Source organism: Pteropus vampyrus, unplaced genomic scaffold (assembly GCF_000151845.1).
Source record: "Pteropus vampyrus isolate Shadow unplaced genomic scaffold, Pvam_2.0 Scaffold85, whole genome shotgun sequence".
Lineage (NCBI taxonomy): Eukaryota > Metazoa > Chordata > Mammalia > Chiroptera > Pteropodidae > Pteropus > Pteropus vampyrus.
The window spans coordinates 5,091,280-5,118,397 of record NW_011888866.1 but is presented as its reverse complement, the minus strand read 5'-3'; the positions used below and the strand labels follow the sequence as shown (position 1 = coordinate 5,118,397).

Below are 27,118 nucleotides of genomic sequence, written 5' to 3'. Positions count from 1 at the left end.
TTTAAGTAGTAACTAAAATGCTACCCTAAGCTTTTTTACATGAATTAGTGCCTTTGATCTTCATAGAACCCGATGAGGTAGGCGCCATGTTACCCCCATTTTACAGATAAGACTGAGTCAAAGAGAGGTTAACTAACTTGCCTAACCACATGCCAAAAATTTCCAGCAACTTTGCAGCATAGATCCTCTTAAGGGGAAAAAAGAATTTGTCAAACTTATGAGTTCTGATCATTAAGGGAAAAGAAAGTTATTTCTTGAGTGTGTAATGATGATAACCTACTACATGACTATATAGGGCTATAACTCCTGATAGAAAATTCTGCAACTCATTCACATTGCCTTGGGAAATCTGTTATATGTACACAAAAATGATTAAAGAGTATCCAAATGTTGGAGGGAAATAAAGAGAAATGCCTGGCATTTCTCTTTTAAGAGCAATCGTATAATATTAATTTTTAAGTGCAGGATATGTATTGTCCATTAATTAGGATTAAAAAAATATATATCACTATAACTTGTGCTGGCAAGCACACAGCCATTTAGAACTTACTTCCATTTCATCATTTAAGAAGATGCTCAAATCCCACATTTTTGGCTCTGCATATTTCAAACTAAAGATTCTCTTATCAGATTCATTTGGAAAATTACACTAAATCTTTACTCTTTTGCTTGTGTAGACCTGAGATAAAGATTTGGAAATCAGATAGAGTGTTAAAATTAATTTGCTGTCTCAAAATAATTTTTTAATGTGTTACTATTCATATTCTTTGGTATATGCTATCCTTGGGGGAAGGAAAGGGAAAAAGAAACAACATTTATTTAGGTATCACTATGCCACACACTTTACATACCGAAGCTTGTGATACACTTTTCCTCTCTAGTCTCACATGGTCATCAAGAGGCAATCTAGCACAGGCTGTGGCGTCAAAGGTGCCCAGGTTCCAATTCCAGCGCTAGCACTTAACAGCTTTGGGACCTTGGACAAGCCACATAATGAATGCCTTTAAGCCTCAGTTTTTTACTTACGGATTGTTGCAAGAAAGAAATAAAATCTGTAGGTAAAGCATTTAGCACAGAGCCTGACACAAACATTGCTATTATACCAACAGGGCCCAGGTCAAGGTGAAGTGAGTTAGGCACTTGCCTCAAGTGTAAAATTTAAGGGGTGCCCCCCAAACTCAGTAATGAAGATAAATAACATTTTAATGCAGTCTTTTAAAAATCAAAATGCAAAAACAAAAATCTATGATAAGCAAAATGTTAAATTTTTAAAAAGGACGGGATCGATAGTCCTGAGTTTTCCTTCTCTTAGCTTCAGTGTGGTTTGGCATGACACTGTGTACTGTAACACGTATGTTGTGCATATTATCATGCAATGGGTATTGTCATTGCTTTTTTGTCGCTGAACAGAAGTGAAGGTTGTCTTTTAATTCTCCTACCTGTGAGGGTCACTTTCCAATTATGTACTACTGGGCAGAGAAGCTGAAACAAGAGCGTCAGCTTATGTGGGGCTTCATTGTCTAAGCCGTGGTATCAAAACTGGCTAATACAAGTAAATAAACATAAATGTTCATTGAACTATATTGAACTGAGCCATTGTGGCATAAAACTTCAGAATAGCTTAAAGACTATCTATATTTGTCTTATTTTCTGAAACTGTTGGAAAGAAATATTTTCCAAAATCAATGTGCAATGAAATTTTCTATAATGATCCCTTGCATTAAACTGAGTTTTAGCTGAATTTGTTTTATCATAAGGTTATTCCAGAATTTTTGCCCATAAACTCTTTGGACAAATCCTCCTTTACTCCAGATTTCACTCTCTAGAGGGTAGTATTATGTTAAGGCTTAGCTGTGTGCTGTTTCAACACAACCCAGTATGTTATGTACACCAGCAATTATCTAAGTTAAGACATAGATAACACTTTCTAAATTAACACTACTAGGAAGAATCTTTTAATATTTTATGCTTTCCCTGCTGGTTGTTCCTTAATTACAGTTACTTTTTAAAATCCTTGTGAGATAGGTAGATACCAAAAATTCATAAATAAAACATAATATTTGAGAGAATTAGCCAACTCATAAAGAGAAATTATTACTAAAAACAAATAAATCAAGTGCAGTTTACTCAAGACATGAAAAATCAATTATTTTTACCTATAGAAGAGGAAAAAAAGGGATTTCCTTAATTCTAAGATGTTACTATTATCAATAAAAGACCCAACAAAGAAAAGCCATAAATAATAACATAAGTTGTGTTAACTGGTTGTTAATCCAAGTTTTTCTTTGGTTATTAAGAGAATAATGTTCCAAGGTCTGAACCCCATATTTGCTTAATGTAAGATTTCTCTTATTTGATGAAACATTGAAGAAAGAGCATGGATAGGGTGATGATGAAATTAATGGCAGGATTTAGATTGAGTTAGTGCAAAATGATATATTGTGCTCGCCATTTCTTCATGACATGCAGATGCGGAGACTATTTTCTCCTATCTTGGAAATGTCCGCTCAGCACTAGAAACCTCTCTACTGATCTTATTTCTCACCTTCCCTACACTCCCAAACATCTCTAAAGAATGACTCACACTTGCTCTTGCATTTCTCCAGCAGCTAGTCTTTTGTTAACCCACAGCAATCTAATAACTAAAAAATCCTCATGAAGGTCACGAATGGCCTTCACTGAATTTTCCTGAGTTCTATAGGATTTGTCACTTTGAGCTTTTCCACCTGGTGCTTCCCTGACATTGCGCCTATCCTTACGTCTCTGGTTCTTCCTCATTGTTCCCTTTGTGGGAACCCTTTTCCTCTTTCTGGTCACTACATATGACTATTCCTTGCAATCAATCCTTTGGCACCCTATTACTAGCAAAGAACGCTGTGACACCATGTGACAGACCTCACAATGGATCTCGACATCCCACCGAGTTACAAACTTGGTTGAGAATTGCTGACTACAAGGTAAGGTGCTAACTCTATCCACCCTGCAAGGCTCACCGCCTTCTTGGCCTAACTGCTTTCCAGCATTTTTACAAATGCCTTTAAGCTTCAGTTTTTTACGAGGCTTAAAAACTTTTGACCTATATAAGCCCTTGACTTTTACCTAGATGAGTCTGCTTGCTGGCCTCATAGCTGCCTTGTATATCATATCTTCATGATTAGTGGTGGTGCGGAGACACAGGTAGGAACAGAACTCAACTGTGCAATAAATCACTTAAAAATTTCTCCACAATGTCTAGCACAATATACTGCACTGGTTATTTGTATTTAATGATTGGTTGGTGGATAGTATGACAGCTATCAAGTTTATAAAATTGCTCTCTTTGATGAACTATTTTCAGTAACATTCACCACTGTAAAATAAATTTTGATAAATCATAGCATTTTAATTAAAGTAATGCAAAAAAAATCAATTTCTTGTAATGAGTCACAATCAAACGACTCTGGAAAAACAGTTCTTTGAAATTTATTCTACAGAAATAGTGTATGAGTTGGAAAAAAACTAGGGTAGGCGTAAATCATCATGCACTAAATTTCATCCCTTCATTTTGAAAACAAATCACCTGGGAAGAAAATAAAAAGGTCAGAAGTAGGCAGTCATGGGTCTGATTCAAGGCTACTATGAAACCTCAGGATTACTACTGAGGAATTCAGAGTTTGGAAGAGCTACAATTATTTTGTCTTTCTGTTGACAAATTGTTTTTAATTTGGATTTTTAAGTTAGTAGATATGATTTTAAAGAAGGAAATTAAAGTCAGCCTAAATAGAAGAGTGTACATATGTGACAAGGGTCCCTCACCTCCTAGCTCTTCTTCTTCTGTACCCTTGAGAGTGATGGAGTCTAGCGGCAAGTAAAGCATCAAGGTTATGCTTTGAAGGCCAGCAGAAGCAACAGGTAGGAGTTTCCTGTTTTATAAGTGCTCTACTCTGAGGAATATAAGGATCCACTGTCACCCTCCTAGGAAGCCAGGAATGGGTGCACTGAGTTTCTGACTCGAAGGGGAGTGGCAGGATGGAGCTGGGACCTAGGGAGAGATAGGAATAGTAAGCAGAGAGAAGAAATGAGACAGATGGGTCTTTCACGTGCCCATGCACGCCCTACACACTGGAAGGCAACCTGATGGGGACAGGCAAGAAACATTTGAAACTTTATCAGGACTCTTGATGGTGGGTTTGAATGGGGACTTTCTGATAACACCTGCATACCTTTCCAGACATAGTGGCAAATTACATGTTTCAAATATATTTTCAGTGGCAAAAAGTCACTGGGAAACTGAGTGATATTGTTATCATGACATAAGATTCAATTCGATATACATTCACAGTTCATACCATGTGCCAGGCAGTGGGAAGCTAAGGGAGAAGAGGAAATAATAATTGTTGAGCTAAGGGGATGCTGTTAGGTCCCATTTCCACATCACAGGTCTCAAGGCCATGCATTCTCTGTAGCACAATGGCAGTTTCACATGCGTTTGTGATCATTTGATTAATGTGTCTCAGGCTGTAGGCTCTATGAGAGCAGAGAACATGTCTCTCTTCTTCACCATTGCGTCTTAGCTTAGTGCTAGACACAGTTTCTAGCATTTGACAGGCATCCAATAAATACTGTTGACTGAATGAATGTTACAGATGCATAAACCCTTTGTAGGGAGAAGCATTATCCCGTTTTATAGGTGTGGATACAGCCATAGATTACTCGGGACCACACAAAAATAACTGCTGGAGAGAGGATTCCAAAACAGCCTACCTCGGCAACCTAGGGTCTTTCTACCATATCACGCTCCTTCCCCAGGGTGAAGGGGTTCAGACAGACAGGAACACCTGTTCTGGGTAAATATCAGCTACACAAAAGCGGTATGAACCGGAGGTGGCGAGGCAGGCAAAGGTGGGGGTCCTCAACTCGGCTTAAAATAAATCCCGCCCACCGAGAGGAAGCAAAATCGAGTGGATCGGCTTGTGCATCCCGCTTACAATCCAAATAGAGAGGAAGGTGGAAATAGTTAGGACTCCCTGGGAGGGGGATGAGGTGGAAGGGAGAAGGAAGGAATGTGAAGAGGAGTGGTAGCAGTTCTTTCTTGCGTCGTCTCTGTTGAGGGGAGGCACGATCCTTGGTCCCAGCGGCGGTTATCAAAGTATTTCATTAAATGACAGTTGGCAGCAGCGAGGATTAGTTCACCTGCACAGGTGGGGCGTCGACGCCGAGTTGTTTCCCAGACAATGACCTAATAAAATAACTTCTCCCAGTTTGGAAGGGTCGGGGGAGATAAATAACGCTTTTTGTCGGAGGGAGGTTTCGTAAATAAGGGATGTATGTGAGAGCTCGGAAGAGAATTACAGTGCAACTATCATGGCTATTATCTTAATCAGGGACCATTTCAACACCTCTCCTTTCAAGTCAACCAGCAATACGACAGGATTTATTTTCCAAGAGAAATCCCCGCCCGTCAACTCCGAGCCGCTGGGATGAGAGCTCAGTGGGAAACAGCAGCGACGAAGAGAGGCTATTTTGGGTGTGGGAACGCGGCGGGAGGAGGGGCGGCGCCGCGGGGCTGGGCGCGGGCGCGCGGGAAAAGCCTCCAGCTCTGGCTGCCACGGCAACCGCGTCCAGGCAACGCGCCCGGAAGCGGCTTGGGCGGCGCGCGGCGGCTCGCGCCCCCCGGGAGCTGCGAACCCGGCCGGGCCGCGCGCCGGGCCAGGCGGCAGGCGCGCGCTGATTGGACGGCGCTCCCCGCGGCGCGGGCCCGTAGCCGGGCGCCCCGCACAGCCCGCGCCAGCGGCCACCGCACCCAGCCGCGCCTGCGAGGACATGGGGAGCCGCGGCGCGCCCGCCCCCCGCGAAGGTGAGTGCCGCGCCCGGGGCCCCAGATCTGGCACCCTGCGGTCCCTGTCGGCAGAGGCTCCCTGGGACTGCCGTTGACCTTGGGGCAGCCGCCGGCGAGATAGGCTTGGGGGACAGAGAGAGCTGCGCGTGGTCCTTGTGACATGCTGCTAGAGGGAGGGTTAACTGCATGCTGCCGCGAAGGGATGAAGTTGAGCGCAAAGCGCAACTGGCATTGCATTTTTGCGGGGGCTGAGGAGAGGTTGCATGCTAGCAAACCAACAGATGCCCCGAGGGACTGTTTGGGGGAGCTGGGATGGTGCACAAATTGCCAGAGGGAAGTGGTTAAGTCAGCTGTCCCACTGCTCAGAGCTGAGTGACCTTGGACAGGTCAACCTCTCTGCCCCCGCCCCCAGTCTTTATCAGGAGGGGCTTGGGTTCTTTGCAGTTCCACAGGGCTGTTGTGCCATTGTACTGTGAGCTGAGAAAGGGCTCCAAAGTACTAGTTGGCTTAACCATGTTTATTCTACGAGGGTTTCTGTTAATTGGCTCTCAAGTGACAAGAAATGTTATTGTTTTATAGAAGATTATGGAGAGAAAGCAGTGGGTGGTCCAGAGAGTAGCTTCTCAAGACGCCCAGGTTAAAACCTCTAGTGTGCTCTAAAGTCATGACAAAATCAGGGTTAATACTCTTGAGTTCTTTCTTGTAGTTAATCTAATAGGAAACTTCGTATTTGAACAGGTAAAATCAAAGCCCAATAGTGGCAGGCAGCAGCAAATTAAGTGAGTCATTTCTTCAGTGTGCACGAGGGGTGTGTGTGTGTGTGTGTGTGGCACAAGCGCCTGGCTGCGATCACACCCTCATCTTAAAGTCTGTATGTCAGTGTTAGAAATTATTTCATAGGAGTAACCAGAAATAATGCTAGAATTATTTGAATCCTCAGAAGTGCAGCTCTCTCAGAAACATGGGCAAACATTTGCAGCTTGCTTTTAAATAGGAGTTGGGTTTTTGAAAGTAAACATATTCTTTACTGAGAACCATCCCTAGGATTTGCACATGTGTCGGCCTTCAGGGCCCTAGCATAGAGTGTGTGGGTATGAGGAAGGTGCTCCTGAGACCCAGCAGGCTGTGACCTCTTCTGTTTTTGGTATTGGCTGGTGCTAAAAGGCTACTCAGTCCCTTTTCTATATTCTCAGCTTGTGCACTTCTCTCTTCCAAGGAGAAGGAAGTGGGGAAATCCTTGGTCCCTCTCTCAAGTTCCCAGGGTTGCCCCTTCTGGCTTTCTGCTCGAAGGCTACCCTTGATCTTCATTCCAATCTGATTTCATCTGTTTGAAAATGAAGGTTGAGAAGACAACATTTTCGATGTTAATGTATAAGCTTCTGCAAGCTTGTTTACCTGAGGGTTTAATAATCTTTAATGGTTTACATGTTAGGAATCTGATAACACCCAGATAGAAGAATCCTTACTGCCCAGGAATTCACCACTAAACCTGCACACCCTTTAATGAATCACACCTCATGACACTAGGAACCCTCATGAACTATTCGGCCTCCTGTTTCTGTAGGCCACTGACCTGTGTGTTTCCAACTTGCCTTTCAATCTCTTGTTTCTTACATCTTGCAGCCATACTCCTATATTTTCCATTTTTTCTGTGGCTGAGCCCGTCTCCTGTCCCTCCCCTAGCACCAGAGCCTGAGTGAGCAGCTTCCCTCAGAACAGTCCTCTCCCATTCACCAGAGCGCAGATTGGGCTTCCCCTGGCTTCTCAGTGCCACCTCCAAACTGTGTACCCATCACTAACAAAATCTTTTCTTTAGAAGGTCAGACGTCTGCTTATGCCTCACACCATCCTTCTTATCTTCTGGATCAGTGCTTGCCAAACCTGGTGGCTCCTCAGAATCACCTGGAGTATTTTGAAAAATGTGGCTCTTTAGACTCTCCCAGACATACCGAATTAGAGTCATCAATGTAGGAAAGACCTACAAATCCTTTTTTAAAAAATAAACCCCCCCAAAAGAAGAAGGAGGTGGAAGGATGGGGAGAGAAAACAGAGCTCCCTGGGTGATTCTGATGTACAGCCAGGTTTGAGAGTCACTTCACTCGAAGCTACAAAAAAGTAACAAACAAACAAACATGAGCAACTAGTTCGGTTCCCTTTTCTACCTTGCCAGTGACTTTGGGGTTTATGTTGAGGCTCTATTAACTCACTGACCTTGAAGTTTCTCAAGGTTTCCAGGGTCAACTCCAATGACCTTAGTTTTCACTTCAACCACTCATTTCTGGGACTTGTTTAGTCTTGGAATATTTTCCACATTTAGGATTTGGACTTCAACTTGGATTTCAGTCTGCTTAGCTGATGTTTTTCCACCTACTGCACTATGTTTTAACCGTCACCAAGGACTCTGGTACTTTAATTGCTAGCCGTTCAATCCCTTTACAGCTCCATTTCTCTGCTTGGAGTCTATATGTTGCCAGCGATTACAATTCTGTCTGGAATCCCAGAATCTTTTGTCTTAAATGTTGAGCTTCTATTCCAGTCCTCAATCCAAAATCACCCTTATTATCTGCTTTATCTTCTCCCAGCCTGAGAAGTTACCCAGGAGAGTCACTAAGACCCTCCGACTGGTTCCATTGAAAATTTGTGCCGGCTCTAATTTAACCTAGGTCTTGCTTTTCTATGAAAAAAAAAAAAAATCCTTCTTTTATTAACTTCTGACTACACTCCTTTAAAGGTTATGCCAGACTTTTCCATTCCATAAACTTCTGGTCAGTTTCCTTTCAGGAGATAGCCTATTTTCATTGATAAGATTAAGGATGTTCACGTCCTAGTTTACTTCCCTTGACTTCAGTGTAAGCTCCCATGGTACCCTCCTCACCACCCCAAGCATTTTTCTTTACCCATCTTTATCCTTTATTTCCTCTTCCTCCTAGGAGGAAAATATCTCTAAGTCCTCTCCCCAAGATTAACCCACATACACTTCACACTCTCCAGTCTCTGGACATCTTCCCTTCCTTCTTGCCTCTTTTGGAAAGTTGTTCTGTTTGTTATTCCCTTTCTCCAGTTTCTTTAGTCTCACCTTACCCCCTAGCTCTCCTCCCACCATATATTCAAGTCATCGTTCTCATAACAAAGAAATTGTGCTGGAGGCTCAGCTCTGTCCAGTAGAACTTTCTGTGATGATGGAAATAGTTTATATCTATACTGTCTCATATGGGAGTCACTAGCCATATGTGACTACCGAGCACATGAAATGTGGCCAGCGAGACCAAGGAACTAAATTTCTAATTTTTGTTAATTTTAAATGAATTCAAATTCAATTTAAATAGTCACATGGGGCTGAGGGCTACTGTATGGGGCAGCGCAGTTCTACTCCATGCTACTGTGGCTTTCCCTCCTGTGACTGCCCACTCACTTCTTTTAGCCTCACCCTTACTTTTCTGTTGAAACTGCTTATTTGCGGGGCTCTAGTGGAGCGGTTCTGATTGCAAAGTTGAAGCCTTTACTCTGACTTGCCCCACCTTGATTTCCACCCTGTGTCTGCTACCAGCAGTCACCCTCCTCCTGAGCCTCTCACCTTTTTTGTCTCGTGTCACTGGTTATCCAAGTGCATTTATCTCTATCCTCCTAACTTCTGAACGTGGGATTCTGTAGGATCCTGGGGACCTTTTCCACTTCTTTTCCTTGCCTCTGCCCTCTTCCTCTCCTGGTGTCAGCCTTACCCCACAGGCAACAGTAGTTGTCATGGGCGGTTACCCTGGAGCCTTTCCAGGCACCATCCGTGCTTCACTTGTATCATGTCCTTTAATCCTCATTCCAACTCTATGAAGCAGATATGCTGATCATTCCTGTTATATAGGTAAAGAAATTTAAGCAGAGAGAAATGAGGGCAACTTAAGTAAGTAACTGGTTGTTAAGGAACAGACCTGAGAAATGAATTCTGGCAATATGACCTTACAGCTCTGCTTTTAACCAGATTTACTCAGGCCTCCCACATGCCTTCAAATCTACATTTCTGGTTCTACTCTCTCCCAAATTCCATTCAGAATCCGATACCCAGAAGCCTGATTATTTTGTCTTTAAACAACTCTTCATCCTAACTTCCTTAATCATTTTTCCTTTTTTAGCTTTTTATTTTGAAATAATTCAGATTTACAGAAAAGTTGCAAGAGTAATTTAAATAATTCCTATATACCTTTTACCCAGATTTTACAGATATTAACTCTTTACCACATTTGCTTTATCCTTCTTGCTCTATCACATTCTCTCTCCAAACACACACATACACATGCACAAACAAACACAGACATATACACACATACGTACATATGTTATAATTTTCTTGAACCATTTCAGAGTTCATTGTAGACATGATACCCCTTTACCTCCCCGCTTCAAATATTTCAGTGTATATTTCCAAAAAAAAAAAAAGACTGCATAGCAAGCATCCAAAATCAAGAAATTAACATTGATTCTGTATAATTATCTAATCTATAGACCTTACTCAAGTGTCACCAATAGCCCTAATAATGTCTTTTATAGTAAAAACGGTGAGGGGACCTTCTTTAAAAAGTCTCTTCCTGGTCCAGGATTCAATCCAGGATCTTGTGCTACATTAGTTGTCACATGCCTCTTTCATTTCCTGTAGTCTGGTCAGTTCCTCAGTTGTTCTTTGACTGTCACGACCTTAACGTTTCGAAAGGGTACAGGAGGGTTATTTTGTAGAATACCCTTTAACTTGGGTTTGTCTGGTGTTTTCTCATGATAGATCCAGGTTGTCCCTTATTAGGGAGGCATCCTACAGATGAGATACTGTGTCCTTCTTAGTGCATCCCAAATGATTTTGGTGCTGTCATTCTCTCTGTAACCTGTTCTTGATCACTTGGGTTTTTGTTTTTTTTTTTTTTGACTTTTTTTCTCTTCTTCACACTCCCACATCCAGTTGGTCATTGAGTGTTGAGATGGTGTGCCCCCGGCACAATCTCCCTTAAAATGTCCTTTCCTTTCTGGTCCTACTGTTCCTTTCCTGTTTCAGACCATTGTGGAGTCAACACCTTTGAATATGATCCCAGTGACTGTCCCAGCCTTATCTTCCACTCCTTACCAACATAAACCCGTGTAGCTGGTCATTTAGTTAGTACTTCCTCTGCTTTGTGCTTCCTCCACCCTTTCTCATGCTGGCTGCACTTAATTAACCCTCTAAGTATTCAGCTCAAACACCTGCTACTCAAATGCTTTTGCCGATGGACCAGTTCAGACTGATCCTGCCTTCTGCCCAGAGGCAACGCCTGGTCTATACCACTCATGTGGCATATACCAGCCTCTCCACTCTTGTGTAGCAGCTTGTCTGTTTTATATCCCTACGGAATTGAAGCTCCTGGGTGCGGGGGCAGTATCTTGTTCAGTACTGTAGAGGCTCAATGAATATTTGTTGACTGGACTAAATTACTTGATTAAAATCACTGAGCGAATGCCCAGGATGAGCTGTCTGCTAGCATCTGGTATGTGATGGTGGGTGTGAGACCCATGCCTTTCTCCAAAAGTCACATGGATAGTGGTTCAAAATAAGGCTTTTTAGCAAAATGATGGGTAATTTAAAAAGGTAATTCCATATTGTAAGTGGAATAAATGATTTTCCCCTGATGGCATCTTAGCTTTGTGTAATTGTGTCAAAACAAAGAAAGGACATATTTGATTTTTAAAAAAAGAGTAGAGGAACCCAACATAGCATATAAAAATGGCCCATCTATTTCTTCACATCCCAAATGAGCAGCTGAATGTGTGAGGAGCGGTTTCCCAGGCTCACATCCTTCCTTCTGAGCCCTGCAGCCACCTGTCTCTCTCCTCTTCATTGTCTAGCCGACTCTCTCCTCTGCTCTTCCACTGGCACGTTCTCTCTCCCCCCACACTCCGTCATGCTTTCTCCTCTTCCTTACTTCACTCTTCCTGCCTGTTTCTTCCTCTTAATAACTATTCTCTTTTCCTCCTTCTTCTTATATTGATTATTTTGTTGTTTGACTTATTGAATGTGATTTTATGTGCCATGGGTTTCTAACATAAAAGCAGGCGAAAGAAGATGAAACGATTGCTTTTATCACTCTTTTGTTGATTTCCCGCCCCCCCCCCACCCCCTTTGGCTCAGTGGTTCTTGGTATTTTAAAAATGTAATTGTCAGTGACAAAAACATGGTGTATTTGATTACCTTTTTGGTACACCAGGAAAGTTACTTGGAATGTGCTGGTTGACAAGCATCAAAAGGACTGAAACTTTCAGTTTCTGTTAAGGCACAATTGGTGTTTAAGGTCAGAAATCAGATTTGAGGGTGGTGAGTTGTCAAGGTTATTAGAACAAAAGCATTCCTCCTCAAGATGTACCTGTACTTGGTCAGCTTTTTCTCTCTTAAGAGTGCTTTTGTGCAGATAACATCTTCTCTGGATGTGGTAGCTACAGAATTGAAGGCAAGAGATTCTGCTGCTTAGCTGAGTGGGGCTTAAATAAAAAGCGTGTTTATGTGGGAGAGAATGTGTGGGGGCTGCTTTTGCATTATGGAATTCTTAAAATTGTTTAACCAGGAAGATGTTATTCAGAAACCCCCAGTGCCTTCAGCTTGTTTTTGTTTATTTCAGATTTCTTCTTTCTCCATTTTTAATTATCTCTGGCAGGGCTCAGGAGCCTCCCCTGCTCTCTCAAATAATTATAAAATTAATGCACTGAACTCAAGTCGTTACTCCAAATAAAAGAGCCCTTCATAGACTCCCATGTTCAGCCGCGAAGTCCAGCCCCTTCTACTGTGCGTGAGAAGGAGGGCAGAGACTAGAGGCTAGTCTTTCTTCCATGCTCAAATCCTTAGCTTTTCAGTTAGAAATTCATATAGGGTAGAGCCCACAAGTCACAACTAGCAGTCTCTCTGCATGAGTGTGCAAAGTCATGCCTCCTCTCCTCTGTATGATCCTTGGTGTCCTGGAGATGTCAGTACTTTAGTAGATATGGCGTTTACACTAGCTTTTAATAATATCTTTTCTGTTCTAGCTGTTGCATTTGGCAAGTTCCTTTTTTAACATTTGGTAAAGTGTATTCTCTAATGCTAGAAAGAAAAGTTGCCAAATATAGCTGTTGATCATAATAAAACACCCTAAAAGTAATATTAAGACAATTCTCTTTCGGAGTGGGTGCGTGCATGTATGAGTGCCCGTGCACACCACAGGGCAACCTGACGCAGTCTGCCAAGCTCACAGTTGGAGGGGACCTTGGATCAACAATCGATATGTCATTTGGGCAGAGCAACTCAATGATGAAAATGACGAGCCTTACTAAATTAGAAAAACAAGCAGATGAACAAATATTTAGGAGCGTCAGTAAAGAGATGCTGTGCTGCTGATCTTCACAGGGGTTACAGATACATATGGTATATGGTCCCTGCTAACCCAAAGCAGCTCACTTGGGGCGATATAATCCGTGAAAAGTTCAAATAACAATAGAAGATTTAAATAGCATTTCAAAATAGCTGTTATTAATAGATGGGAACAAAAACCAATCTGTTTTTGCAGGGGTTCTCCTAAAAATGTTAGCATCAGTCTAAGAAGTGGAGAGTGAATTAAAGCAACATCAGTAGCCATTTCTTGGTTTCTAGGAGTCCTGATGATTTCAGTTCATTAGTGACTCCATCTGGACCTGACAGAGGCCACACATACGTTGCAGATTTACTGGATCCCATCAGTCATGCAGTAACCCTGCACTGGCTGGAAGACCACCATAAATAAATGTCTGGAGCATTTCTAAGTTCTTTTTAGTTAATGGATGAGAAACACAGCCACCTTTCACCTTTATTCCTTCAACGTATTTCCCCTCGTGACTGTGACAGAGTGGAGGAGAAAGAAAACAAGTCTTAAGAAAAGAAATCAAGGCCATTTTCACAAAAGGCATTAGAAATATCTGCCGCGGGACCCTGTAGAGGGTATCACAGTGTTCCCGGAACCTCAGGCTTTTGCAGTGCTGTGCTGGCGGCTCACACCGATGGCAGACTGAGCCACTGGGACTGTACATGATGCCTGATTTTCTGATCTTTGGGCAATCCAGGGCTTCGATGAGGGGATCAGCGAGAGTCCTGGGCCACAAGGGAATGGGTAAAAATTAACAGCAGACTGACAGTCATCGTTCAATGGACACAGAGTTTCAGTTTTGGAAGATGAAAAAGTTCTAGAGATCTGTTGCACAACAGTGTACATGTTTTTAACAACACTGTACTGTACACTTAAAAATGTGTAAGATAGTAAAATATATGTGTTTTTAACTTCAGTAAAAAAAAAATTAACAACAAACTTATTTTAACTGAACCATATCTTTTAAACCCAGATCAGGCTTGTCCCTTGGTTTTGATAGCTGTAAATAGGCAATTTCTATTTCTTAATTTTTATTTTTTTGCTTATTTATTTATTTATTTCAAGAAGTTTTTATTTACATTTTTGTCAATGTGAAAAGAGCATACTTTATTATTTTGAAAATTAGGAAAAGTAGAATAAAAATGTAGCCATTGCCACTAATTATATCTTGATTTATTTCTATGCACTGTTTTAAAAAATAGGATAATATTACTTCGAGTACTGGAACCCTTGCCACACTCTCCCCAGGATAGCTGAGGGATTTCTGGGTTGCTAGGGTAATGTACAATTGAAAAAAATGTCAAGGTGTGTCAAGTAAGCTTCATTTGCCACTGACCTAATGTGTTCAAGGCAGGATATTTTGGTGTGAGGATGCTGTTTAAGGATCCTCCTTTGATGACTTACTCGTATTTCCCCCAGATCCACCTTATAACCATAATGCCATCTACATCCCCAAATATGCTAGCGCAGTAGATTTCTTGCAAGTGCGGCTTACCTATTGTCCAAAATTCTGGCCATGTGTAGGAAGAAGGGAGCTGCCTGTTAGGAAGACAGGATGTGTTTATTTGTGCTGTTTTCTTTACACATCATTTGGTGGCACTCCCCCAATCTGAGCCCTGTCATTAATTTATGGAAAGCTTTTGCTGTTATCAGTGGTCTTTCTTTGACTTTTTTTTTTTTTTTGAATCAATCTAAGTACTTTGATTTTGGAATTAGTCCCTGGCCTAAGTTACACACCTCTCTTCCTCCTCCTTGTACTGAAAACAAATGATTTACCCAGACATCAGCTATTTACACCACAGAGAATTCCAGCATTTTAGCATGGGATGGGGCCCAGGCAGCAGCGTTAAAGATAACTGCAAGTCCAAGGAAGCATCTATTCATGGAGAGGGCGGCCGGGTGGTGAGTCAGATAGGAGAGAGAAGAAAAGCAGACAGTGTGTGGCCTCTGCATACAGAGGTGCAGTAGTTGTCTTGTCCTTGACCTTGACCACTCCATTTATCTCTGCAGGACCAAGGTCGGATGAGCTCCTTTACCTTAGGAGAGAGGAGGAGGAAAAGGAGGGGGCATGACAAGAGTGGAACTTAAAATTTTGCAGGATCCATTAATTCATAAGTTAAAATGTTTGCACTACCTAAATTGTGGCACCATGGAGCAAAGCTTTGGTTTCTAGGTTCGGATTATTGTTCTATATAGTACTGTAAATCTATTTTTAAAACTTGTTCTTTAAAAAAAAAAACCTTAACATTATAGCTAGTATATAAATATTTTTCTGTTACTTCACAGTCTTTGTAACCATATTTTAAATAGCTATTGATATTCTTTTGAGCAGCTATGCCATATTTTATTAAGTATTATTTTATCATTGGACATTTACCCAATAGCCATTTATAGAAATATGAACATCTAGATAATATCCCATGTTAAGTATGGGTAAAATGCTTTAAGGGTAGAGATTTGATGAAGATTAGTTACTGTTATTCTGTAATTCTAATTTTGTGGTCCCCAGAATGTATACAGGGCAAAACTGAGTTCTGTACACGTCCCGGAGCAACTAACAATTTGACTCCCCTTGAGCTCATGGTCTTTATATATTTGTTTTTAAGTGGGAGAAGAAGAAATAATTTTCTCTTTTTTAATGATACAATGAACAATTAATTGAAGAAGTGAAACGTACATTTAGTCAAAGCCTCCTGCGTTCCTCTGCCTGATCCCCTGTATTTCCTACTCAGAGATAAATGGGACCCTGACTTGGTGTGCGTCACTTCCATATTCATCTTTAGATGTTATAGATTTGGCATATGGTAAACCTTTATAAAAATGTCATCATAGTGTTCATATCCTTCTACAACTTGCTCTTTTACTTGACATATTTGTGAGATTCATTCATGTTGGGACTTGTAATTCTAATCCATTTTTTTCCACAGTGGTTTGTTCTCTCGTAGCATGAATATATCACCATTTACTCATCCATTTGCCTAATGATGGGTGTTCAATCCCCTCGCCCACTCTTTTTGCTCTTAGAAACAAGGCTACCTTAAGTATTCTTGTACACGTCTCCTTGTGAACATGTTGGAGAAGTTTGGGGGAGGGGTATTTCTTAGCAGTGAAATTATTGGGTCATGGGATTTGTGCACCTTGAGCTTTTCTAGATATTGAAGATTGCTTTCACATTCCCATCTGCTGTTCTCATCGTTTCATATATGTTCCCATCAATACTTGATCTTGCCACTCTTTATTTTTGCCAATCCGATGGGTAAAAATGGTATCTCTTGTGATTTTTATCTCTTGTGACAAATTAGATTTATTTTATAATTTACTTCCCCTGGCCAGAACACAGCCACTGTTATGAAGGAAAGAAAAAAAAAAAAACCCAATACAGCTGTTAAAGTTCTTATTCTGTCTTCATTATTCTTTTGAGATTTTGTCAGCAAGGCAATCATTTTGAAATCTATTAAATGACTTAAAAGATTATAAAATAAATAATTAAAAATTTTAAAATAAATTTAAAATATTCCTAGTGAGTGGAACTATACCTTATATGATGTGCTGTCAGAATCCCAGCTGCACAACTGCCGGCTGAGTACAGGTGACTGTCACTTGGCTGGTCTCTGCTATATTTCATTAAGAGAGGAAGTCACAGGTCACACCTCACTCAAGGGGAGGGAATCATACATGGTGTAAACTCCAGAAGGCAGGGATCATGGGGTCCACGTTACATAAGGGTCTGTCCCCCACAACAAATGCCATGTTGTGATCATCACATTTCTGTGTCCTGGGTTTAGATATTCATTACTACTAGGACAATCAGAGATTATCAGATTTCAAGAGACCAATTTACCCACACCAATTTCTCATTAGAGGTATGATTCTAATTGTTAATTCACGATGAGAAAAGTAGCTGGCAGATAGACTGAGACAAGTTTGCTGATTCCCACATATTCTCTTTTTGTGTACATCCACATGGGAAGCTAAATGATGTGCTTAGTAAGTATGGGCTCAGGGCAGGAAGAGTGAGCAGGATTATCTTAGTGGGTAATGTCATCAGACGATGAGAGCTTAATCATCCCTCTCTGTTACAGAACTCTTCCTGCTGTCCCAGGTTCTTAGATTCAAGCGCTGATAAATTTTGCCTCTCTAAACTCGCTTTTACTAGGCATGCTGTGCATACCATTCCTCTTCCTGGTTGTACATTCATTTTCTAGTCACGAGATAATTCAATGGATTAAATTTGACTTATGAAATGACTTAATTTTATTCACCTATCCTTAAAATTCATTTATCCCACAAATGTTTATTTACCAACTGCTGTGTGTCCGGTGCTTGGGATATACCTAGGGACAATACAGCTCCTCATGGAGTTCATGGTATAGAGCCAAAAACTGACATTGAACCAGGAATCAGAAGTATGCTGTTTGCGTTGTTTCAGTTGTGAGTCCAATAGTATCTTGGATTGTTCTTACAGAACCACTGACTTAATCTCTTCTTGAGTCTTTAGATTTTATAGTCAGAGTCTCATCTTCACTTCAATTTTGAAAGTAGCTTGCAGTCTGCCCCATTGACTTTTTATACTACCTGCATCATTTCACAGAACAAAGGAAAGGAAAATAAGAGACCAAAAGGTTGAATTAAACCATGATTATAAATAGTATTTCATTGTAAATGTCTGTCAATAAGGGACTGCCTAAAAATTACAGTATATTCATTCAATGGAATGTTATACAGGCATTAAAATTGTGATGCGTATCTATATATTGATATGGAAAGATGTTCACGATATAGTATCAATTAGGAAATGTAGGGTACACATAATATAAAGTATAATTTAATTTTTTTAAAAAAATTATAAGGAGGTGGGGTGATAGGTGAAAAAAGTGAAAGGGAACATAGTCAATAATATTATGATAAGTTTGCATGGTGACAGATGACTGCTAGAATTAATGGGGTGATTACATTGTAAGGTACAAAAATGTTGTGTACCTAGAACTAATATAACTAATATAACATTGTATACCAATTATAATTAAATAAAAAATAAAGAAAATTATATGTATCCCGAAGAGAGATCTCTAAAAAATGTAAATTGATATAAACATCAGCAATTTCTGAATGGTAATTTTCACTTTATTCTTTATGCCTTTATGTAGAGCCCAAAATTTAATATTACATTATTAATCACAAGAAGCATTTTTCAGTTTAAGAAAAGGGGTTTCTCAAAATGTTCCAAATTTTTTCATTCAAAATATGAGTGTTGCAAATCATTTTTTTTCATGTATGTGCTCTGGTTTCAAAAATACAGGTTACAATAGCGTCGTTTCAGTCCAGAGGTAACTGCGTACACAGTGATGCCAAGTGGAACAGCCTTGGACAAATGAAATTTTATAGCAAGTATATGATAATTTCCCCTATTAAACCCCATGCACTAAACAATAGAATAGCTCTTTAAACAAATGCATACTATTTGCCTTTTATATAAAGTTTTATTTAAAAAATATCTTTTCTCTCAGATGCGAGATGTGATAAAGGGACAGGAGACAGGGAAGGGAAAGGAACTGGCCCTTGTTAGAAGCATATCCAGTGTCCTAAGGCCAGACGCTGTTCTGGATGCTTCACAGCCTCCCCGTGGGTAACATCTGGTGGTGCTCCTTCCTGGCCACATGACTTTGGGCCAGCTGGACATTCCTAAGTCTCAGTTTCCTCTGGTTAAATGGCGATAATAGAGCAGTCCTTTCACTAATGATTATGAGGATGAATTCAATGAATGCCTGTAAATATGCTCTGCAAGTACCTGACACAGGGTAAACACTGCGTAAGGGTGAGCAGCTATTATTTATGTGTCCCTGACCTGACAACCTAAGGCCAGCCTGCTGAGATCACACAGTTCGTGGGGAAGCCAAGATTCAAATAAGGGTCTTTCTGACCCCACCTCTCACATTTTCCATGTTAGAAAAATACGTTGAACTGTAGTTGTGAAAAGGGAGAGTGAAAGAAGGAGGGAAAGAAGAGTCAGATATGGGAAGGAAAATGGACAGTGAAAATGGGAATTTAAGAAACGGGAAAGGGCAAAGGAAAATAAGTGGAGGATAGTCAGTGGTAGGAAAAGAAAAAATCATAAGAGAAGAGGCAGTGGGAGGTGAGGGAGAAGAGCTGGAAGAGAGTCGGGGAGAGAGGAATGGAGAAGCTCTGGGAGACCCTGCAGCCCCTTCCTCCCCAGGCCCGGTGCCATTGCTCCTCCATTGGCTGGTTCCTGGTCCAGCATCCTGGTCTGCCACCTTTCACCTCTTCTGACACCTGCCTGCCCCATATGCTCTTGTAGCTTGCCTTTCACCATCCTCGAGTCTCACAACTAGCTCCCTGATCGCTCCTCACTGGCCCAAGATGAAGCCCAAACACCTGAGCATGGTGTTAGAGATAAGTTAGAGAACAGACTCCCACCTGTCTTTCTAGACATACCTTCAGCTGTTCTCCGCCCTCTATCCTTTCACTCTATTTTTAGCTATAAGGAAATAGGCTTTTTTTCCTACACCAAATTACAACCACTTTATTCATAAATGCTTTTCCGATTTTTTTTTTATTCTGACACTCAGCAGAACACATCAGTGCTGTATTTTAATAGTAAACTGAAAAACTAAATTTGTGCATGATTGGTATTTAATTTTTCAGTAAAACTTTTCATTTTGATTTATTAAATTCACGTATCATTTACAATAAAATGATGCTGTAGGTGTTTCTACCCAGTGTCATCTGACTTATTAAAGTATAATAATCAACTGGCATAATGTCCCCTTTTGTCATTAAAATATCATATTCACAACATATACCTGGGAATACATTTACATATATGTAGATTACATCAGAATCATAATCACAAATAAGTATTTTGTTTTAGTTAATAGCATCTCCCTTTTATTCTTATGTGAAAACTCAGATTCTATTGGTATCTTGCATATTTGGGGCATTATGATTTTACTTTTTCTTATTTCTTTCAATTCTTCTCTCCTTGCTTTACCTACCTGTCTCTTCCTCTAATTTCCCCCAATTTTTTAAACTCATAAACTGGAGATTGATATTTTAATGGCAAAACATGGCATAGAAGCAGTATGCAAGCCAGACCTACCTAATAATGTTGTAGACTGACTCATGGTGTTAGAGATCAGACTCATAAATGTACAGGAGCCGATGAACTCAATCAGGTAAACCAGAATGGACAATGGGAAGATCTGGAAGCAATCTTTGAGAAGTTATTTAATCTGGTAACATTGATATTTTATACTGATTCATAGACCCCAGTGTTCATGATACTAACCAACCAAGAGACGTAATATAGATAAACATTCATGAAAAAAAGGCACCAATTCTGAACAGACCTCAGCGTGTGCTGTGAACTGATGCCATGTGGCATTTCCTGTCATAGAGAGTACATACTGCTTGATAATAGGAAGGTTTGTTAGTGAAAAGCAGTCTCAAACAATGGGTGGTTGGTAGACTCCTTTTTCAGAAAGCTGATGTGCTGAGCTTCTGTAGCTCAGGCAGGATAATTCCAAGAGGATGAAAAGGGGACTCCAAAAATGTCCCTTCACAAATCCTATATTGAGTGTTAATGTTTAGGGTGCAGAATCAATAAAGAACTTTACTTTTTAACTAAACTATATTCTCTAATGCCTTTATTGCTGCAATTTCTGATACTAGAACACTTGTCATGCTGTCATCAACAAACGTATGGGTCTTTCAGGTCAGCTCTATGTCCATTAAGATTTAAAATGTGCCCTTAAGGAGCGTATAGTTTAGTAGGGGAGACAGACTATTAAACAGCTAAAAATAATAGAGCATAATAAGTACTATATAACACACAGAATAAAGAGCTAAACAAATACAAATGAGGGAGCCATTTTATTAAATTGAGGGGCTTGTGGGGCCTTAAAAGATGAATACGAGTTTTCCAGGCAGGCAGGGCTGGGAAGGGCATTTCTGAAAGAGCACAAAGGCAAAGATCTGGTGGCAGCAAAGTGCATGGTATGTTCAATGGCAGTGGTGGGTAGAATGGTGGGGGGAGGGTTAGAGTTGACTGGAGAAGGCGAATATGGTAAGAGTAGCCAAGGATGAGGCTGGAAGAACAGGTTAGGCCAGAGTGTGCTCAGGGTAAAGATGTAGAGGCAGTGTTGGAGTGTGGAGGAGAGAAGGTATGGAACAATCTCTCTATTTTCTACTTTAGGAAATTCTACTCATCCTTATCAGTTCTTCCCTGATCTAGCTGCTACGCAGGAAAAATGAAACCCTCTCTTTTTTTCCTCCCTGCGTGTTTTCTTTATGTTTTAAATTTTTTTTTTAATTGAGGTATAATTGACATATAATGTAGTATTAGTTTCAGGTATACAACATAATGATTCGATAGTTGTAATAATTACAAAATGGTCACCGCAATGAGTCTAGTTTACATCTGGCACATATAAAGTTATAAAATTTTTTTGTGTGATGAGAACTTTTAAGATTTATTTTATTGGCAACTTTTAAGTATGCAGTACAGGATTAACTGTAGTCACCATGCTATACATTACATCCCCGTGACTTATTTATTTTATAACTGGAACTTTTTATTTTTTGACCACCTTCGCCTGTTTCTCAGCCTCCCTCTCACTCCCCGCCTCTGGTAACCATCAATCTGTTCTCTGCATCTATAATCTTGGGTTTTTGTTTGTTTATTTTAGTTTTTGTTTTGAGATCTCAGGTATAAGTGAGATCATACGGTATATCTCTTTCTCTGTCTCATTTTTTTTTTTACTTAGAATAATGCCCTCAAGGTCCACTCATGTTGTCACAAGTGGCAAGATTTCATTCTCTTTTATGGCTGAATAATATTCCATTGTATATATACCACACTTTCTTTAACCATTCATCTATCAATGGACACTTAGGAATTTTCCATATTTTGGCTATTGTGAACAATGCTTCAGTGAACGTGAGGTGTGTATATCTTTTCTAGTTAGCGTTTTCTTCCCATGTTGTTTGTTCATATGGTCCGTTAGCCCCATATCCCATTGTTTCTTGGTTGGTTTAGAAGACTGCCTTTCTCTGTAGGCTGTGAAACCCTTGAGGGAGGGGGTTTTTGTCTTACCTGTTTAGGTTACTTGGAGACATGATAGATGCCAAATAAATGTGTCTTAAGTTGGGCTATTCTATAGATTAATATTTCAACTAAGGTTTTTTACAGCTTTAAAATTGTAAAGATTCTATGATTCTAAAAATTAACATCTTCCACACTGTCCTAATTTTATGTAGTCTAAATGGCAGAAATTATTATCTTTACTGAAGAACTCCTTTGGCATCGTAACTTGTTTGGCATGAATCACTTTTTTTTTTTAAATGTAATTTGTTTAAATTTGAAGTTCTTTGTCTAGGAAAGTGAAATGTTCACATTGTGAAACTCTAAAAATAACACACTGGAGAGATGATGCCAAAACAATGACTTAAGTCAGAAATGCTTTCTGAATCCACTATCTAAATGAGAACTAATTACTGAATCAGATCATGGTTACTAGGCATTCATTGTTTTAAGGCAATTAACAACAGTATTGAGAAATCTAAGTAATGAAATATTTTAAAACCTTCCAGTTTTGTTCAGATCTCTAATGTGTTGCAATGATCAAATGTTCCTTATGTGTATGTTGTAATGTGAATGATTATATCTTATAATGAAGTTTTAATGAAGAATATCATTCTCTTAGCAGACAGGTTCTCCCAAACCAGATCCCACTGACCATATATTGTTTTATTTAAGATTAATTTAGAAACAAGTGCTCTTCTTTTGCAATGTAATTTAGTAAATTTGCTGGGATCAAATTTACTAAGGTAGTTTCCTATAAATTTCTACAGAGAAGTACCAGATTGAATAAGCCAGTTTAAGAAACTATCTTGTTTCTGTCAAAGTGGTTTCTCAAGCATGAAATGCAGATACAGAGCGAGGAAACTTCAGAAAACTCCATTTAGCAGTCCTGTGGATCTGTCTAGCAAGGTTTGGTGGTGTTAACCTCAGAAGCATTTTGATGTTGCTTGATTCTTTTTTCTTTATTTGGAAATATATGCTGTTTATTTCATATATAAGATATAAGGTCTTTAATAATAAACTGATCGGTATGTCAGCATAATTTAGGATTTACTTAATAACTTAATAATCTGCTTTAGAGGTCGTTTTAGTTCTAGATATAAACTGTTAAATAATTTAATGTTTATTTTTTCAACAGATGTGAATTATTAAAAAGAAAAATGGCCCAACGGAACACTGTATTTCCTTCTCTTGTCACCAAGGAAAGGTATAATATATGGAAAATATGCATCTAAGGTATACTTTTTCTTTTCACCAATCCCATGAGGGCTGCTAGTGGGTGCGACGGTCATTATAAATGAAGCCTTGTGGCTGTTACATTATCCAAGAATGATTTTGTTAAGGGCAAAAGAAATACTGTTGTGTCCCCTCTCTAGCTTCCAATTACTAGAATACTGTGGACCACTCAGTGACCATGAGAGGTGGAGCTTTCACAGTAGCCCTATAGTAGTTCTTCTGGTCAACAACAAAATACAGTTCTGGAGCCTTGGGGGCTGATGTCCTTGCTAACCTTTTCAAATCACAAGTTGCAGATTAGATGTCCATATGCCAATATTGGCTCATGGAAATACATTGTTCGACCTGCATCATCTTAAATACTTTTTAAATGAGTTGTTAAAGCTTAAAAAATCAGGTGATTTCACATACAAGTCTGAATTTCCTGGCTCTTTTTGAAATATCAGACCGTCTGAAAAAATGGACCTGGCATTCCCAGATGGTTATTCATGGATGGAGCAGAATCGTGGCTCCCTTTAGTTGAGGGATGCCCTTTCCAAAAGTTCTCTGAAGTTCCCACCATCCCCTTTTGCATTGCATGTGGGGTGCTTCACTCATTTATGTCATCTCCCTGACCTTTGCAGGGTTTGTAACTACTGCTTTAAGGGGAGGGAGGTGGAGGGCATGTCAGGCTATTTTGTTAATAAGCTTGATCTTGATAGCACAGCTTATACTAGGGAGACATCTCAGTGTGCCAAATTCCATCAGCCTCTTGCTTTTGGAGGTCATGGTACCTGCTACCATCACACTTTACTCTTCGGGTACTATTGTTTAAAGATGCTACCTGGCTCACGAAGAAAACTCTTTAGGGCAGAAACCCGGCCTCCAACTTTATTTAGCTCGTAGGGATAGATAATTTGCATTTTGTGCTCTGGGAAGTCTCGAATCTGGCTATAAACATGACTTTCCCCCAATTAACAACAGTAGTAATGGGGCTTCTTTCCATAGGCGAGTTAGGACCATGCCCCGGCACAGCCAGTCCCTGACCATGGCACCCTACTCCTCAGTGAGCCTAGTAGAGCAGTTAGAGGACAGAATCCTCTGTCACGAGAAAACGACCGCCGCCCTCGTGGAGCATGCCTTCCGAATTAAAGATGACATCGTCAACAGTTTGCAGAAGATGCAAAACAAAGGGGGAGGCGACCGCTTGGCCAGGCTTTTCTTGGAGGAGCATATTAGAAACATAACTGCCATTGTGAAGCAACTTAATCGGGATATCGAGGTAAGGTGTGTGACCATCAGGTGGGCCATGTCCCTTTCCACAGGCTTGCTCTACGTCGGGAAGTTGGCAAATCCAATGCCCATCTCCCAGGCAGTAATGCCTTCTGACCAAAGCTGTCTGTCTTATCTATTCTTAATGATCGCCAAGGGAACAGCTTGAACAAATACCCTGGTTAAATGTATTCCGGTATTTGATAGCAGTGACTGTCAGTGTTATTTATGTTTAATCTAAATTTACCTTGCTGATTATTAAATCACTTTGTTTTGTTTGGCTCGCAAGAGAGAGAAAGAAGAACTAGTCAGATAGTTTCCCTGTAAAACCCTTCATATCACTGAAGACAGCTATTAAAACAATTACTAGGTCAACCTTTGCTCTTCAAATTAAATCTTTTTAGGTCGTGATGATTATAGGTAATATAGTTTATTACTCAAACAGCCTAGAGATTTGAATTGCTTCTCAGACTCCCCTTTTATTGCTTTGTTTTTCTCTGCATTGAGCTGAATAAAAGGCCAATACTGTTTATTTTTAGAATTTGTAAATTTACTGCTATTTATTAAGCGATCACAGGGACCACACAATTTAGTTCAGAAAGCGTAAGAATCATTTAGGGCCTGGGCTTCCATTACTGCCCAATGTTAATGTCCTTCACATGTAATCTTTAAATATATGAATAAAAGGATATATGACTAGATTAAGGAAGATTTTTTGTTTCAAGTCATGGAGATTTTGTCTTGATTATGCTTAGGAAATTAAGCCTCTTTTTTTTTTTTTTTTGGTGTCAGATTTGTATGTATGTATTTATATATTTATTTTATCAGCCTTATTGAGGTATAATATAAAAATCACAAAAATTCACCCATTGTAAGTGTACAATTCAACGATTTTTAGTAAGTTTATAAGATTGTGCCACCCATCAATATCATTCAGTTGTAAAACATTTCTGTCACACCCTTAAAATTATATAAGCCTGTTTGCAATCAATCTCTACCTCCACCCCAGCCCCAGGCAACCACTAATCTGCTTTCTGTCTCTATAAATTTGTCTTTTCTGGACATTTCATATAAATGAAATCTTATACAGTCTATTGCACTTGGCTTCTTTCACTTAGCATAATCTTTTTGAGATTCAGCCATGTTCTAGCATGTTCTTTTTTATATATGTATAGTATCCTTTTGTATGGATATACCATGTTCTGTTTGTCTATTCATTAGTTAATGGACATTTGGATTGTTTCCAGTTTTTAGCTATTATGAATAAAGCTGTAATGAAAACTTGGGTACAAGTCTTTGTGTAGGTATATGTTTTCATTTCTCTTGGATAAAAATTACTAGGAATAGAATTGCTGGGTCTTACAGTAAGCTCGTATTTAACTTTTTGAAACATATGCAATCAGTTTTGCAAAGTGGCTATAACATTTTACAGCTCACCAACTGTATGACATTTCTCCACATCCTCATTTCTCCACATCTGGTATTATCTCTCTTTTTAATTATAGTCATTATAGTGCATGTGTAATGGTATTTCATTGTGGTTTTAATGACTAATGGTATTGAGCACCTTTTCATGTGCTTATTGGTCATTTCCATGTCTTATATGGCAAAACGTCTATAAAAGTCTTTTCAGTTTTTTTTTTAATTATGTTTTTATTTTGGTAAGATATTTACCATTTTAAACATTTTAAGTATACAATTTAGTTACATTAAATACATTTAAATGTCCTATGCAACCATAACCATTCCCCATTTCCAAAACGTTCTAAGCATCCCAAACAGAAACTGTGCTCCTGTTAAACAATAACTTCCTATTCCACACTTCCCTCAGTCCCTGGTAACCTCTATTCTACTTTCTATGAATTTACCTATTCTAGGTACATCATATAAATGGAATCATACAGTATTTGTCCTTTGATATCTGAGTTATTTCACTTAGTACGTGTTCAGGGTTCATACATGTTGTAACGTGTAAGAACCCATTTTTATATTGGATTATTTGTCATATTATTGAGTTGTAAAAGTTCTTTATATAGTCTAGATAGAAGTCCCTTATCAGATATGTCATTTGCAAATATTTTCTTTGATTCTGTTGCTTATATTTTGATTTTCCTACTAATGTCTTTTGGAGTGCAAAATTTTTAAATTTTAATGAAGTTCAACTGATCAGTTTTTTTCTTTTACATTTTATAGTTTTAGTGTTGTGTCTTAAGACCCGTTTGCTTAACCCAAGGTCACAAAGCTATTCTATGTTTTCTTCTAAAGTTTTAGTTTTAGTTCTTACATTTAGGTCTGTGATCCATTTTGAGTTAATTTTCATGTTTGAGGTGAGGTAAA

The 27,118-nt window shown here is 39.5% G+C and overlaps 1 protein-coding gene across 2 annotated transcripts in view; it reads left to right on the top strand.

Moving 5' to 3' along the window:
- The first annotated feature begins 5,709 nt into the window (after nucleotides 1-5,709).
- FAM81A (family with sequence similarity 81 member A) overlaps nucleotides 5,710-27,118 on the top strand; it is a 60,597-nt gene continuing 39,188 nt past the window's right edge. The window contains exons 1-3 of one of the 2 annotated variants that reach the window (XM_011363402.2): nucleotides 5,710-5,836; nucleotides 23,433-23,501; nucleotides 24,518-24,791. In XM_011363402.2, coding sequence (XP_011361704.1) covers nucleotides 23,455-23,501; nucleotides 24,518-24,791 — 321 coding nt within the window. In that variant the 5' untranslated portion in view covers nucleotides 5,710-5,836; nucleotides 23,433-23,454. Of the gene's footprint in view, nucleotides 5,837-23,432; nucleotides 23,531-24,517; nucleotides 24,792-27,118 lie in introns of both variants that reach the window. The other variant, XM_011363403.2, reaches the window with a different exon arrangement.